The 18122-nt window shown below is 37.8% G+C and overlaps 1 protein-coding gene across 4 annotated transcripts in view; it reads left to right on the top strand.

Moving 5' to 3' along the window:
- The window catches only part of SYNE1 (spectrin repeat containing nuclear envelope protein 1), a 524167-nt gene that overhangs the window by 469624 nt on the left and 36421 nt on the right, over positions 1-18122 (top strand). For all 4 annotated transcript variants that reach the window (XM_026454397.1, XM_023206133.1, XM_023206131.1 and 1 more), the window contains one exon: positions 11703-11865. In XM_026454397.1, coding sequence (XP_026310182.1) covers positions 11703-11865 — 163 coding nt within the window. The remainder of the gene's footprint in view (positions 1-11702; positions 11866-18122) is intronic.

Below are 18122 nucleotides of genomic sequence, written 5' to 3'. Positions count from 1 at the left end.
ATTATTGCCATTCCGCTCGGTTGTAAAAATCAGCTGCTGCATTACAGTAATTTTGTGTTGAGCTTAGTGGTAATTATAAGCCTTTGCCTCATACCTAAGAGGAATATTATGCTCACTTCCCGTTGTAGAATGGTAGGGTTGGGCAGGAGAGATGAAAGTCATAAAGAAAAATATATGAGGGTATTTACTAGCAATATAAAAGTCTAATATGAATGATGCACTATGTTATAAAAATGCTCTATGCTATTAATATAAAAAGGAGATGTCTTATTCTAGGTGAATTTGGCTTCATGTTGGAACTTAGGCACCCTGAGGTCAGGAAACTTCCTCCATTGTATTCACTATATATTACAAGCACTAGGAACCGTGCCTAAATATGGATTCAATGAATACTTCAATGCATAAATGAATATTTGAATATTTGAGTAAATGTTCTTCATGGCAATTAGGAGAGTTGGAATGTTACAAATGGTGCCATTTGGAGTCTGTCCCACAATACACTTTTAAAATCTGGGTTTCTTTCCTTAGCCATGCTGCATAAAAGTGAACGTGAAACAATGTCCTTTGCATACCGTGTGCTCACCAAAACCACATGTGGGCATCACAATTCTGTATGCTGATTTTGAACACATTTCATATATTTCTTTTCTATAAGAGAGTTACCAAAAAGTATCTAACTCAAGAAAGTGAGATTATCATTTATTTTAGTGACAGTGAAACAAAATGGAATAAATGTATATCAACTTTTTACTTACTTATATTTATTTATTTATTTTTGAGATGGAGTCTTGCTTTGTGGCCCAGGCTGGAATGCAGTAGCACAATCTCAGCTCTGCAACCTCTGCCTCCCAGGTTCAAGCAATTCTCCTGCCTCCGCCTCCCAGTCGCTGGGATTCCAGGCATACACTACCACACCTGGCTAATTTTTGTATTTTTAGTAGAGATGGGGTTTCACCATGTTGGCCAGGCTAGTCTCAAACTCCTGACCTCAGGTGAGCCACCCGCCTCGGCCTCGTGAAGTGGTGGGATTACAGGTGTGAGCCACTGTGCCCGGCGTCAGCTTTTTAAATGTTTAACCATAGCACTGATACAACTAACATTTATTGAACACTTTGCTGGTTCCAATGACCACGCTGCAGGTTTCATATGCATCTTTTCATATGTTCACAATGTCCTTTGAGGTGACCTTATCATTATGCCCATTTTACAGATGCAGGGGCTGGGGTTGAGGCTTGTCCATCAGCACGCACATGTTGCGTGGCACAGCCTGTGCTCAGACTCCAAAGCCCGTGTCCTGGAGCGCTGTGCCCTCCTGCCTCTCAAATTGGTGACTTCCTTTTCCCTGTTAGAGAGCAGACAGTTAAATGGAAGATAAGTTCTGTTTTTGATCTTGACAATCTAATTTCTCAGTTCTTTGTAAAGTACTTACAATGTGACAGTGACTGAGTGTCAAGATAAAATGACAGAACTGAAGGAGAACTTCTCCTTTGAGAAGTTCAGGATGGGACTGGAGTAAAACAATGAGATAAGTAGGAGCTCTGGAAAAGGCACTATAAAGAGATGGAAATAACATTTTAGCTCAAATTGGTCTTGGAGTTTCGACAAATGTGTATTTTAAAATCCCAATGCTGTGTTCAGTCCCACTTCTCACTCACTAAAATGATAACAAAATCTTGTTTCAGAAGAAGGAATTGAAGTCCTTCAAGCTATAAATATCCTTGTTACGGAAACTGCCTGTTTGGTAAATATCCCCGGGGAGTTTTTTGGTCAAATTTGACTCATAGATTGATTGACATTTCCACATAATCCAGTTAAACTAGTTAATATTATTTTCTTACTTGTAGTGGCTCAATGATGTGAAGAGTAAGGATGCACTATGTCAAAGATATTTTAAATCAGATTTAATGTAATCTAGTCATAAGCAGCTAACTTGGTGTATGCCCAGCTATGAGCCGACATTACAGCAAATGAGTTTGCTGCTTTCTCCTTGAATTCACATTTATTTATAACATATTTTGTCTGGCTGTTCAGTGGAGAATTTTCTAGATGTTAATTGTTCACTTTGCCAAAAGACATATTAATAAATTTGAATCAATTACATGTTTATAAGGTACCCATGCTTCTCACTGTAGTCACTTATATAATACTAATTTTTGTTTCCTCTTACATAAAGCCTCAGAATTTCCAGATAAAATTCCACAGGAGATTTTTGTATATATGTTGCCTGTTTCTAATTGCCTCCTTCCAAATTAGACTAGATGAGGCACTGATCATTGAGCCATCCTGTAGTTTAACACCACTTTAGAGTCACAATCTCCCTTGCAGCTTCTCCTGAAAGACACCCAGCCGTCACATCTGCATTCTATTCCCTTGTTTATTGGTGCTTCATTAGTGCACAGACTGGATGCATGTCTTCCACACCCATCCTCAACTGTGAACTGCCAGCTGAAGTATTAGGTTTCTGTGATTCAGTCCATTCACCACTCTTCCCTCTTCCAGCGCTGATGCACTAAAGCAAAATATAACCCAGTGTATGCCTTTCGACATTTCTGTGATGTGTTGGTGCTCTTGTGAGAATGGAGAGGTTATTTTTGAAGATGATAATATTTTTAGGTGAACATCTCAGCTAATAGAAACATGAGCTATGTGTTTAATATTCAATCACAGAAGCGAAAAAAAGAAAGAAAAAGATTTACTGGTAACAAACCTACTACATACATAAAAAGAGAACGCATAATTTAGAGTCCACTTGACATCGCCATCAGATTAGCTTAGATTACTCTGAGAACAAAATAGATGTGCTTTGTACTGAGTTTTTAAATTGTGTTGTCAAGCATTGTCAGTTTTTTAGGGCAACAAAAGTTGTTCAGTTACTTTTAGGGCTCAGTGGATAATGTTCTAGTATGCTTTGCATACTTTCTAGATCTTCTCTGTGTAATACAGCAGTCACTAGCTACAGATGGCTATTTACATTACAGAATATTTAAATTAACTGAAATGGAATAAAATTAAATTACTCCTTAATTTTAATTATGGTCAGTTGCACAGGCCACATTTTAAGTGGTCAGTAACCACATGAGCCTAGTGGCTACCTTATTGGACCCTGTACAATTCAGAACATTTTTATCCTCTCAGAAAGTTCTGTTGTTCAGCAGTGGCCTAGATAATTAAAAGTAACTCTGAGCCATTGGCTTTTATTAAAAGTCAGCATAAGAAACTGTCATTGTTGACACATGACTCTAATTTCTGTAAAACTGCCTTTAAGAATACTGGCTCTCATTTTGCCAATGAATCCTGTGCAGAATATCCACATAGCAATTTCTCTAGCGCTCAGGACTAAAAGGAAATCTGTCTTTTAGTATTAATTCTTCAATGCTTCTTATCACAGACAATGGATTGTGTAACATTTCTCATCTTAGCATCTACGAAGGTCAAATTCAACTTGTTTACTCTGTTGTGATGATTTGGGAGCAGGGAAGTGGGTAACTGGACCTTGTAATAGAGAAAATTCTTTTTCTCTCTGCTAAACCTAAATCCTCATCACCAAGGCAAAAGCATACTTTAGTTATTTGGCTCTTATCTTTTTGTTTTTTTTTTTTCAATAGCAGCTTTTTTGGGGATATAATCCACATGCCATATAACTTACCTATCTAAAGCATGTAATTCAGTGAGTTTAGCATATTTATAAAGCTGTGTGTATATTACTCTAATCAATTTTAAAGCACTTTCATCAGTCCCAAATAAAAACAGTTACCCATTAGCTGTCACTCATTTTTCCGTCTTCTTCCTTCCCCACTTCTCCCAGCCCTAGGAAACCACTAGTCTACTTTCTGTTTCTACATGTGTACCTGTTCTGAATAGTTCATGTACATAGATCATATAATATGTGGCCTTTTGTGACTGGTTGTTTTTAATCTCTATGTTTATTATAATTGCCTCAACATTTTATAGGAGTAGAAACAAACAATTTTTTAAAATTATTGAATGCCTACTGTATATGAAGTACTATGCTTCTTGCTATAGGGCAGAGGTTGGCAAATGTTTTCTATAGAGGACCAGATAGTAAATATTTTTAGTTTTGTGGGCCAAATAGTCTCTGTTACTATGTTGTTATAGAGTGAAAGCAACCATAGAAAATCTGTAAATAGAAAACCATGGCAGTGCACCAACAAAATTTTATTTACCAAAACAGGTGACCTGCTCTAGGGTTATAAAGATGAGAAAGAAAATGGTCCCTAACCAAATAAGTGTCATAATGCAAGTACACAAGGGTTCCTCACTGCAGGGCCTCTTCCTTTCTATTCTCTCTTCCTGGGCATTCTCTTGCCTGCCCCTGGCCTGGCCAGCTCCTGATTGTTCTTCGTGTTTTTCCTTCTCTCCAGGTTAGATCAGATTCTTCTTATCGGCTCAGTAGGCTTCTCCTTCATAGCATTTCCCTGAACTATGTGAAATCTTGTGTGATCAGTCATTTTAAGCCAGTTTTCTCTACTAAAATGTAAGTGTATCTAACTTTGATCACCATAGTAATCCCAGCTCCTGACCTTGTTCCTTGCACATAGCAATCACTCCAGTATTTACTGAGTTTCTCAAATCTAAGCTACAGGGTGGAAAGTGTATGCACACAAATGAGAGCACACACAAAGCAAAGCATTGGCTTCGGTCTTCAACTGCCTGAGTCATAGTGTGATTCTGCTTCACCAACTTGCTTATCTTCTCAGCACCTTGGTTACCACATGTATAAAATGAGCATCATAATAGTAGCTAGCTCAGAAGAATGATTAGAAGAACTACACGAAATCGGACCTGTAAACCATTATATTAGTCCATTTTCATGCTGCTGATAAAGACATACTCGAGACTGGGTAATTTATAAAGAAAAAGAGGTTTAATGGACTCACAGTTCCACATGACTGGGGAGGCCTCATAATCGTGGTGGAAGGTGAAAGGCACATCTTACATGGTGGCAGACAAGAGAGAATGAAAGCCAGGCAAAATGGGAAACCCCTTATAAAATCATCACATTTCATGAGATTTACTCACTACCACAAGAACAGTCTGGGAGAGACCACCCCCATGATTCAGTTATCTCCCATCAGGTCTCTTCCACAATGCATGGGAATTATGGGAGCTACAATTCAAGATGAGATTTGGGTGGTGACACAGTTAAACCATATCAACTGCTAAGCATAGAATATGTTCAATAAAGGTCAGCTGTCATCTCAGAGGGAGTTCAAAGGCTGTGGAGGTAAAACACACATGCAGTGCAAGCAAGGCTTTGTGAAGTTCCTAGCAGCTGCCTTCAGAAGGACTTTCAGTTTAAAGGATGTTCTACCCACGTTGGAGGTCAAAGGAAATTAAATTCTTGGAATTCATGGCTGGTATTACCTCAGGGTGTTCGAGTTGGAAGGTGCCTGGGAAGGATCAGCAATGCATTGATGCTATGAGCACAGAAATGGCACAGAACTAATCAAGAGGCCTGAGTTTAGTCCACCTGGTTCCTGCTGTATGGCCCAGGTCTCACTGAATAACTTCTCTGAGCCTCAAGTTACTCGTTTTCAAAGTGTTAATGAAACTAACTGCCACATCTCCAATGAGAAAATGCAAGGGAAAGGACCGTGTATACTATAAAACACTATCTATGCCAGTCTCATTCTTTTAAAATCCTGCAGAGTATTCCATAGTATAAATATACCACAACTTATCTAGGATTTTCTGTATCAATGAACATTGTGATTTTTGCTATTTCAATAATTATATCTTTAAAGCTTTGCCTTGTCTCATATTTAGTTCATTGGAATAAATATATTATGCTAACAATAATAAGCATTAAAAAAACTTCAAAGTTTTTAACTCCATGAGGAAAACTAAATAAGGTAAAAGAAATTAAACTGAAGAAATTATGACAATAAAAGTTTTGAAGATTTCAGGTTTTTTAAATGTTAGTCATAATCAAGAAAAAAACAAAATTGCCTATAGTGATGGATTCATACCCAATATATTTCTTTAATCACAGCTCAAATATTTTCATTTCTGATTACTAAAAATAATATATTAACATAAGAAGAATGATCATTTTATAAAAGAATTCACAGTGTAATATCTTTAATTACTATGTTATCTAGAATTTATTTCTTATATAAAATACGGTTTTCTTTAAAAATTTTTTTTTTTTTTTGAGATGGGATTTGCTGTGTCACCTAGGCTGTAGTGCACTGGTGCAGTAATGGCTCACTGCAGCCTCAACCTCCTGGGCTCAAGCAGTCTTCCCCCCACCTCAGTACCTGAGACTACAGATACATGCCGCGGTGCCTGGATAATCTTTTGAATTTTTTTTTTTTTTTTTTTTTTTTGTGATAAGGTGTCACTTTGTCACCCAGGCTGGCAGGTATATTTCCTTTTTTTTTTTTTTTTTTGAGATGGAGTCTCACTCTGTCACCCAGGCTGGAGTGCAGTGGCACAATCTCAGCTCACTGCAAGCTCCGCCTCCTGGGTTTACGCCATTCTCCTGCCTCAGCCTCCCGAGTAGCTGGGACTACAGGCACCTGCCACCTCGCCCAGCTAATTTTTTTTATGTTTTTAGTAGAGACGGGGTTTCACCGTGTTAACCAAGATGGTCTCTATCTTCAGACCTCGTGATCCGCCCACCTCGGCCTCCCAAAGTGCTGGGATTACAGGCGTGAGCCATCTGTGTATTGCTTTTATAAAGAAAATGTGTTTCCTCTAGTGTTCTGTTATAAAAACAATCAACTCACATGACCAGAACCAAATGCTTTGTTTTATTTTAGTTACAAATCATCATGTAGTCCTTTTTGGAGAGAACTTAGCAAATTTTCATTATTTATTTAATATTTATTATTTATTTGTGTGTAGTTTTTAATCCCCAAAAGGATTTAAAGCATCCAGCATTAGTCATATTTTATTAAATTATAGGAATTAATAATTTGGGGACTTATTTTCTTTAAAAGTATAAATTATTAAGTTATCATATGCTTAGTGCAGAAAGTTTGGAAACTCAAAATTCATAAAAGAAAAAGAGTCACCTGAAGCAAATGAATTGTTATTTTTTAAATTTTCTTAAAATGAAGATGTTATTTTTCTCATCTTACATCATTTTTAAAGGACAAAAGTTTTGCATATGTAAGGGAGAATAATATTTCTTCATTATTTTTCCTGCCCAAATAGTCTACTCAAAGATAAAGAGCGTGTACTTTCCCACCTTCCCAAACAACTCCTAAAACTCTTGCATACACTACCGAGCTGGCATACTGAACCCAAAAAAGAAGAAAGTTATTCCTTTTGCTACTACCATTTGCTGTGCTTGTGGACACTTTGTTTGTTTGCAATGCGATGATTTGTTTTCCTTAAATAGCCTTCCCCGCATAGCAAGCTGCCCGCAAGCAAAGTTGACCGTCCTTACAGAACAGCAGAGTGTCTGCAGCCAACGTTGTTTTTGCTGTCCTTTCTTTAGACCTGTAGCTTCCTCCTCCTTACAGATTACACTGAGCTGTTTCCCCTTCTTACACTCGTGGCCTACATTCCAGGAGATCAAGCCTGGCACATGTTAATGAATGTAGGTTTTATTTAGAAACATGACCACTTGTCACTGCCCAGTGTCATATTATCGGGCAGAGACTACCAACATTTGTCTAGAGTGAGCATTCTCATACTTCTATACACAGACAAGGGGAAACTTTCATCCCCACACAGGATATAGCCTTTTGCTCTGCAGAGTCTAACTTTTGCAAGTGGAAGCTTCATGGTGGTGGCAGAGGACCTGCGTGCTCTGAGGATGGCAGAGGACGGCTGTGTGGACGCAGATCTCCCAGATTGTAACTGCGATGTCACAAGGCAGGCATCTTCTTGAGTTTCTTCCATTGTACATAGCTTTCATGTTACGTGGGGTTTGTAGGATAAATGCTGGAAGCTTTAATCCAGAACTGTTTTTGCCAACGTTACATGAAGAGGATTGGTGTTGGGAGATAGCTGGCCATGTGGACTCCCAAGAGTTATTTGTTGGTTTGTTTTCTAGTACCTCTACTGGGCATGCAGAGCTGGATGAAAAGGTTAATGGACTTTATTATGACTCGGTATTCCAGTTGTCTCTGGAGCGTATGCGTCATACAAGGAGTATGGCTAGAGTAGAGAAGCTGAGACACAGGAAAGCGATCCAGAAAAAGACTCAGTTAGTCCATCATCTGCTATTTAAAGGATGGGCTTCTGATGAAACTGAAATTTAGCCTTAGCTGGTTCACAGCTTTGTAGCTGAAAGCTTTCCTTTCATTAAATAAAAATATTTCAGGGCTCTTGAAAATGTTGTGTGTTTGAGAAAGTTGCTTTTGTTTGTGCTTGTCAGTAAGTTTCAGTCGCTAATATAAAGCTTATAAAATATATGTGCAAAGTGTACAGATTAATGTTTAAAATAGTAATTTAGCACATTATGCAAATGTTTAGTTCATTTTTTTTAGTTAGAATAAAAATGTGACAGGAGTTTTTGTTTTTAATTTTTTAAAAATATTTTCCTTTTTCTGTATCATCCCTCAGATACATTTCTACAAATAAATAGGATTTACCCAATGGTAATTTTCGTTCTATTATATTTAGAATTTGAACTTTTTGTTTTGTTTTGGGTTACAGATATACTAAATTACTGTGAAGGAAAGTTGTGAAATATAGATACAATATATATAGATTTCTAAGTATATGTGTGTAGGTACGTATATATATACGTATATATATATGTGTGTATATACATGTTTCTGTGTTAAGAAGCTGGATATTTGCATTTCATAGTAGAATCCTTTTCAAGAAAGGTCAAGTGCCTGGACTGTGAAAGAACCATAAGCTGCGGGGACTTACAGATTTCTCAAGCTGCTAAACTTACCCAGACATGTGACGTCTGCAAGTGTCTAGTTTGAATGATAATCCTGGATGTTTACCAAAAGGAATGTTGCTCAGACTCCTCACGATGATAGATAAATAAAAATACTGTGACACTTAACCCAAAAATTATCTTTAAAGAAATAATGGAAAGAAACATAGGACATTTCTCCTAAAAAAAAAGGGTGATCCCTGTCCTGCAAATAAATATCAAGTTTAATAAGCCAAGGCTTATTAATCCTACTATCCATGCCCTCCAGGCTCACATCTGCTCCCCCAGCACATACGCACACTGCATTTTGCTATTTGTAGTAAAATGCACTGTTTTAAGAAACGAAAAAGAACTGCTTAAATGTTCACCCCCATTGACTTTAGCAAATTTACACATTTGTTTGAAAGAGGAACTTGTCCCTAATGGACTATATGAACACGCGTTTCCATGTCATGATGCCCTTGACATATTGCATACTAACTGCTCTGACTTGGAACTCATTCAATATTACAAAAGTTATCCCGTAATTTATTTTTCTAATGTAGATGGTCCTATGGAACGGTGTTTACTTGCATCCTTTTGTGCTTTGAATCTTTTGATCATATTTGTAAGTGAGTTTTGAACCAAGAAAATGAATAAATTTTAGTACTTGACAAATAGAGCATTGGCAAATGTTGAACCTAGAAGTAAAATGTGATCACAAGAAGTAAAACTTGTGATCACACCCTGCTCACACTGGGAAATTTAATACCCACTTAATATCAGATAAAAATTTTAAAATGAAAGCATGTTAATTAAATAAACACAATTCGCTTAGAATATTCATTATTAATGTTTAGCAGCCATTTAAACAGTACCCAATTTAGTGCAAAGCCCTGAGTTTAGCATGGCCAGGGTAGGGAAATAGCCAAATATGGAAACTCAGATTTCCAGCTTTCCAAGGAACTTACCATGGAAGAGACCAATTAATGCATAAATAATACCAGGGGACTAAAATAAGGAAGGGAGGAAACAAGCACTCCGACCTCTAGTAAAACCCTAATGACGTTACCATCCCCAAGCCTAGTAAGTGTTCAGATCCTACGAAATCTGAAGACAAGAAGCTGGTCATGTAGGAGAGGCTGCTGAAAAGATGTTCCTACAGAAGTAAAAGCAGGACGGACCTCTCTGTTCTGTGTGCCATTCTTCAGGCCTGTTCCAGTGGGTTTATTGATGGTAAAGTCTTCTTTCAGTCTGGGCACTATGGCCAGAGCCATGTAAAATTCCATGTCCATGCTGTGGTTGGTCAAACGTACTTCACGAGCTTTGTACCCAGTAGCCATAATAAAACTGTCATTCACTGACTGATGCCCAGATGCATTTTGTCTTAGCCATGAGAGAAATGTGAGTGAGTTGTATGTAAAAGTTCTTGGAAATAGTGTTCAAGGCCAATGCCTTGAAGTGTCTGGGGGACAGGGTACAATTTGTATTTATAAAGCTAATTGGGGAAATCTTATCTCAAGTGGAATTTTAAGTCATAATAAACAATGCAACATATTTTCATTTTCTACCAATAGAATATATTGTGAAATATGAACATAATTTTTTAAATACACACTTTTTAAAAGAATAAAAGGCAATACTCCTAAGAGGGTTTTTACAAACTGAAAATGTTATTCAAATAGAAGTGTTATTAATTACAATTATTGAAATATAGATATTACTAACAGCTGACCATAGTGAAAATCCTTTAAGAGCATTTATGTGACAGTGCTTTGAGGAAAAATGACAAACAGGAAAAGCGATCATGTTGTCAAACGACTACATTTTCACTTGAGAGAGAAACATTGATTTATTGAAACTGAAACAGAAGTGATGATATCAATTTTAAACAACTAAAAATAAATCAAAATGTTCAAAATACTTTGATTATGAGACATTTTCTTCAGAACAGTGTGTCTTGATCAGAGAAACGTATCAGAACCATCTGGAGATGGTGGCTGGTAGTTGGCACCTGTGGTTTGAAAGCACCCTCCGCTGATTGTGTGACAATCCCAGCTTGAGAATCTCTTCTTTAAAAGCCTGGAAGTAATGCGGGGGTGGGGGAGGGGGAGCGAATATCTCATGACTCTAAGTGTAAGTTGTCAATCTTTGAGAACAATCTATTGCAGATCCCTGCCTTTAAATGTATCTCAAACCTAGAGTCTTACAAGTCATGTTGCTCTTGACATATTTTCAAGAAGATAGATACCTCTTCAGTTGAGCCAAGATGACACCCTAGCAGCTTGAAGTATTTTGCTCATCTGCTGTTTACCTCTGTTATGAGCAGTGCCAATTAGGTGGCCATATTTCTTGAACCAAAAGGCGAGACTCATAGTCTAAAGGTAGCAGCAATTTTTAAATAAGGGCACTAATAGATCATTGATCATATGCTTATTATCACCATGACCTTTCTCTTTAGAGCAATCTGTGTACACTCAGCCATGTCAGGCTCTTAACAGGGACTCAATAATTGATTTTTGCTCTAAGTAGGTAGTAATGGAGTTGAGAAATACTACCTGTGTTCTTCCCAAACTTGTGATCACACCCTGCTCACACTGGGAAAACTGTGTTCAAAACTAATTTATCTCTGTTCCTGTGCCCTGGACCCCTGCCTCCTCTGCATCCTTGCTCCGTTGTCTGTATTCATCTCTAATTTCTATCCTCCTTTTTCTTCTATCTTTGGCTTCCTCCACATGAGTTTCTAACTCTCTGCCTAAAAAGATTGTTAAAGCCCAGTGTTCTCCTCTGCACATGAGGGAAACACGAGTGGTCCTCTCGCTGAAGCGGGACGTTCCCCCTTCTCTGCCCACAGGGTGAAGAAGCTGAAGGAGACCCTGGTGGCTGTGCAGCAGCTCGATAAGAACATGAGCAGCCTGAGGACCTGGCTCGCTCACATTGAGTCAGAGCTGGCCAAACCAATAGTCTACGATTCCTGTAACTCGGAAGAAATACAGAGAAAGCTTAATGAGCAGCAGGTAAGACTTAAAATCGAAATGGAATTAATAAGCCATGGAATATCTGTCCTCCTGGCCAGGATGATGGGGTGGGCATGAAATGGTGCCTGGGGATGGAAGGTCAAGAGGGAGCTAGACAGGACTGGTGAGGAAGGGGGCTTTGCCTAGGCAGGCGATTGAGGCCAAAAGGTTTCATGTCACAGCAGAGTTCAGCCTTACAAAGATGCTTGTGCCATTGTAGAGTTAGTGTCATCCATCCACCAAGAAGCCTTCTAAGATGGTAGGTAAGGTTGAGCTGCAATTATGTATCTAAAATAGTACTAACAGATTGGCTTATTTGAGAGTCACTAGCTCTAGCCCACTACCATACACTTAGGAAAGAGTGAAAGGAGCACCCCTCATTTTTTGTCCTGTGTATAGTGTTTGGGGAAAGATTACAAGGCATATTTAGAATTTTTCAAGTTGAAAAAGTTTTGTTTTGCAAAAAGGATTGCCTGACCTGCAGATCGCACATTGTAATTCCACCTTCATGTGTGTAGCAAAGATAGAACATCTCACTGGCAGTGTACAACCCAACGAAGCAAAAAGGGATGATCCAGGAAAATGTATACAGAAGAAATTTTCACCTCCCATTCCCTCCCTCATTTATTTTTTTTCTTTTTCTTTTCTTTTTTTTGGGGGGAGGGTGTGGGGACGGAGTCTCATTCTGTTGCCCAGGCTGGAGTGTAGTAGTGTGATCTCAGCTCACTGCAACCTCCACCTCCCAGGTTCAAGCGATTCTCATGCCTCAGCCTCCCAAGTAGCTGGGATTATAGGCATGCACCACCATGCCTGACTAATTTTTGTATTTTTAGTAGAGATGGGGTTTTGCCATGATGACCAAGCTAGTCTTAAACTCCTGACCTCAAGTGATCTGCCCACCCTCAGCCTCCCAAAGTGCTGGGATTACAGGCATGAGCCACTGTGCTGGGATCCCTCGTTTATTCTTACCAAGTGTATCAGACTCCAGTTGCCAGTAGCAAACACTGTAAATTCCCCACTAGAGATAACGTTACTCCATGCCTTTAGATTGCTTTGAATATTCTATCCACACTCTGGTTCTCTCCATTACATTTAGGCCGTTGCAGCAAAGTTGCTTAATTTTAAAATGCCATAAAATGTAAATACCTCCTGTTTTTAAAATCTTATAGTTTATGTACTTACTTCATTTTACAGATTATTTAAGCCAATGAAATAGGTGTTACAATACAGTTTTGGGTGTTGAGAGTTTTTTTAATATTAAAATTATCATTAAAATTTTTTTCTTTCTAATGAATACATAATAATTGTACATCTGTGTGGGGTACAACATGATGCTTCAATGCATATTTGCATAGTGTAACAATCAAACAAACTGAGGTAATTTGATGACCATATCCATCACTTTAAATATTTATCGTTTCTTTGTAGTAACAATACTCAAAATCTTCTCTTCTAGCTATCTTGAAATATACACTATATTCCATTGCCTTTAAAAAAAACTTGTTAGCAAGATATTTTTTAATTTTTATGAAATTAAAGTTTTCTGATGGGTGGTGATGTTTGAGATTCTGATGATTGAATTATAGAGATCCTGGTTGGCATCCAGCTTCCCAGATTCTTCCAGAGAACATGGTAATGATGTGTACAGTGATGAGTTAAAATGTAAATGGCCAGTATTGTAATTTCACAAGTGTATGAAAATCAACAAAATATCTAGTTAAATATGGCAAATTGATCATATGGATTTATAGCCCTAACTACTACTAAAACCCCAATAAAATGATACTAGAGAGGGAAAAAGGTTAAAACCACAATGGCAAAGAGAACAGGAGAGGAAATGGTAGCGATGACAGACATCCAACATAATTTTGCAAGATAGAAAGTGTATAGATCAGTGATGGTGTTGACAGAATGGAGGATGGAGAAAGTCGATTCATGCCACAGAGTTCCAGGAAGGCTCGGAAAGTGGAGATCAGGTGAAGCTGAAAGTAGAGTTGCCTGTTGAGCTGTAAAATAGAAGAGTACTTGAAAATCTGAATAAGGTGTGCTGAGACTGGCAGATTCCTCCTAAGCCCAGCCAGCCAGGGAACTCTGCTTCCTTTACTCAGGCAGAAGACCACATGATTACTCTCTGGAGAAGGCAAACCAGAAGGACTCTGGGTTTGGGGATGAGGACACCATGGAGGCGAGAGTCACTATGTTAAAAATGGGGAGATGATGTGAATGGCTCAGTACCAAATGGTCGGGCTCCCATCCCACTTCCCCAGCTTGGCTCCCGCTATGTCAGTACCCAGGCTTCCACCCTAGCCAGGAGATTGGAGCATCCTTTCTGGAGAACTGACCAGACAAGAGAAAAGTACCTTCAATTAGTGATACTTAAGATAACCCAGCAAAAGTCCAGACCCCTGCCTAACTCTCCACGGGGAAGCCTCCCTATTGACATACTTTAGGTGCTTCTACAGCTGACTCATTCTTGAACATGTGTGGGTAGGCAAGAATCCTCACCACTTAAGAAAGCTTCTACCATTAAGAAAAGACCAAAATAAACAGAGGGAAATAAAGAAAGGAGCAATCAGAGGAAACACGTTGTAGAGAGAGGAAGAAAATGTAAACAAAACAAAACAAACAAATTCACAGAAATGAGACGTTTTGCATTCATAAAATGATAGGCTGCCATTTTTCTTTAAAAAAGGGCTTTCAGAATGGAGACTATCTTCCACAAAGTAAAACAGAAAGATTAATATATGAAAAATAGGAGAGAAATATAGATGTAAACATAATAAAATTAACAATAATGCAAGAGTTTCAAAGTCCAATTCAGTCATTTTGTAAACCCCCCCCCTAAAAAAAGTAAAGAAAATGGAGAGGAGAAAATTACCAGAGTAGTAATGTAATATATATATATATATATATAATTAAATAATATGTTTATTATTAAATAAATAATGTAGCAATGTAATAAAATATATTTTATATATTTATTATTAAATATGTATTTATATCTTTTATTACATTACTACTATGTTAATTTTCTCCTCTCCATTTTCTTTATTCTTTTTTGGGGAGACTTTTATAAAATAATTGAATTGGATTTTGAAACTCTTGCATTATTGTTAATTGTATTATGTTTACGTCTATATTTCTTTCCTATTTTTCATATATTTATCTTTTTGTCTACTTTGTGGAAGATTACACATATATGTGTACACACATTACACATATGTGTGTATGTATATATATTCATATATATATCTAAAATGAAAAACATGCATTTGCAGATTATAAGGGCCATATAAGTACCCAGGAAAATGTAAAACAAAGCAAAGCCACACTGTAAAATTGCAGAACACAAGGAATAAGGAGATCCTAAAGGTTTCCAGGATGAAATAAAATCTGGCTTCTCCAAAACAATACTGGAAGCTAGAAGACAATGGCTCTGCCTACAGAAAGCTGAGAAAAATTCTTTATAATTTAGAATTTTATACCCTGCCACTTAATATCTAAAAATTTTACCTCCTATGTACCCATTTTCAGGAAGCTAATGAAAGGTATGCTAGGTACACAAAAGTGAGAGGAAACTACACTTCATACTCGCTACACATGCTGCATGCTACTATGTTGCATAAGCTGCATATGCTATGTGCACTAAAACAAGAGGGGAAATGCTATTCAACTCAGGAGAAAGAAAAAGGGAATTCCCAGATTGAAGGTGCAGGAAAGTCCCTGATGACAGCTGTACTGCAGCCAAGCCAGCACCTGTCCAGATGGGAGCAGGGGTTCTGGGTGCTCTAGGAGGGATGTTTCCAGGAGGAGCCAGGAGGGGCTAGATTATCTGATGGGCTTAACCACTCTGGAAGGAGTTTTATTAGTTCTATAAGAGAGATAATAGAAGCAAGCATTATAAATTTGAGAGAAAGAGAGGATTGTAAAATCCAGGAAAAATGAATTATCAGGAGATCGAGACCATCCTGGCCAACATGGTGAAATCCTGTCTCTGCTAAAAATACAAAAATTAGCTGGGCATGGTGGTGTGTGCCTGTAATCCCAGCTACTCAGGAGGCTGAGGCAGGAGAACAACTTGAACCAGGGAGTTGGAGGTTGCAGTGAGCTGAGATCGTGCCACTGCACTCCAGCCTGGTGACAGACTGAGACTCTGTCTAAAAAAAGAAAAGAAAAAAGAAAAGAAACATAACCGTAGCATATTTTGTTCCTCAAATGTGAACAATATTAAATAACCATAATCATGAGAACAGTGACTATTACCCTAGCTCTAAGTTGTACTGTAACAGTCATTAGAGTTCAGTCAGCCATGTAGAAGTTTATTTCTTCTCTACTAAAGAAGAATTCATAAAGTAATTACTAAAATGGACAAATCAAGCAGTAGCTATGTTACTTAGAAATAGAGAAGTTATATATTACTGAGAAAATACAGAAATAGGTCAAATGTGGTGACTCACCCCTGTAATCCTAATACTGTGGGAGGCCAAGGCAGAAGGATCACTTGAGGCCAGGAATTCAAGGCTGCAGTGAGCCATAATCACACCCCCGCACTCCAGCCTGGGTGACAGAGCAAGACCCTGTCTCAAAAAATGAAAAAGTGTGGAAGTAATACCAGAAGAAAGAGCTACAAGAGATGGAAATGGTTGCTGCTGAACAGGTGGACTCCGGGGTGGAAAGCACTGCTTTATTCAGAACCTGCTAGCAGTTTTTTACTTTTTACTACATTAAATATGCACATATAGCTTTTTAATTAAATTTTAAATTAAAACTTTAAAAAAATCCTGTACACCAGTGGTTAAAAGTAAACTTTCTGGGTTCAGATCTTGGCCTCACTACATTCCCATATTATCTGATTTATAGAGCCCTGATTTATAGAATGCCAATCATCAGAGTCCACACCACACAGTGTGATTATGCAAATTACTAAGAAGAAGCACTGAGCACAGTGCTTACCTAACACAAAGTCAGGGCGTGATAAATTTTATTTTAATCATGTCATAGTTACTACAGTTTCCTTTGTGGAAAATTTTTAAGAATCATTCTGTCTCTACTAAAAACACAAAAATTAGCTGGGCATGGTGGTGTGCGCCTGTAGTCCCAGCTACTCAGGAGGCTGAGGCAGGAGAATTGCTTGAACCTGGGAGGCGGAGGTTGCAGTGAGTCGAGATTGCGCCACTGCACTCCAGTCTGCTGACAGAGCGAGACTCTGTCTCAAAAAACAAAGTTAAAGCTGAGCCTAAAACTTATTTGTCTTAGGGTACTTACGGATGATTATAAATCCCCTCAAATCCTAGGGTTGCCATTTTACATATCAATTTTAACAAAAACTTTTGAGTATTTAGGGAAAATGAAATAAAAATCCTAACTTTCTTAAATGCATGGTTTATGTCCAGGGGTCTAACACTCCTTCCAAATGTATATCCTTGCACAAAATGTACTTTAAGACCTCAAATGTACTTGGTAATCTCATTTACAGAATTATTTGTCTTTGTATTTATCTTTAAGCAAATACTAAGTTTAATTTTTATATTACTTTATTTTATATTTTTAGAACAGCAATTCCTGTGACATACTCTTTCACGTAAGTGAAGGAGGTTATGTTAGAGATTTGAAAGGACTGTTTATAAAAATATAAATATTTTAGTAGAATTTATCATCTAGTGTCTAGTTTATAAAATCTCCAAAATGAATTAAAGGCACTGTTAGACATTTGACAATAGCTAGTGTGTTCGTACATGTTGTCAATGGAAAAAAAATAAGAGGAAGAGCAACACAAGAATTTAAATCCCAGGTATCTGCGTAAATTGAGGAATTTTTAGAGCAAGAGAAAAGCTAAGCAGATTCAAGAACTTCCTGATGAAAGAAAAGGAAAACACACTAAAGACATTGATGAATATTGCAAACAAAAAATTATACTGGTAGAGCTCACTTTTAATAATGGGAACTTACTTGGAGTAAATGGAGTTAAAAGTTCAATAGAGAAAACAACGTACAATTTGGATTTACATTTTATACGGGTAAAATGAAGATTTCACACTGTGGGACTCCAGGGAAATCCACTGCTTTGTTTTTATCATAAAACATTTTACTTCTATCCTACATTAAAAGTTGCTCTACGCCCGGCACAGTGGCTCACACCTGTAATCCCAGCACTTTGGGAGGCCGAGGCAGACGGATCACAAGGTCAGGAGTTCCAGACCAGCCTGGCCAACGTGGTGAAACCCCATCTCTACTAAAAATACAAAAATTAGCCAGGC

Source organism: Piliocolobus tephrosceles, chromosome 5 (genome assembly GCF_002776525.5).
Source record: "Piliocolobus tephrosceles isolate RC106 chromosome 5, ASM277652v3, whole genome shotgun sequence".
Taxonomy (NCBI): Eukaryota; Metazoa; Chordata; class Mammalia; order Primates; family Cercopithecidae; genus Piliocolobus; species Piliocolobus tephrosceles.
This window is presented reverse-complemented; position numbering and strand designations above follow the sequence as displayed.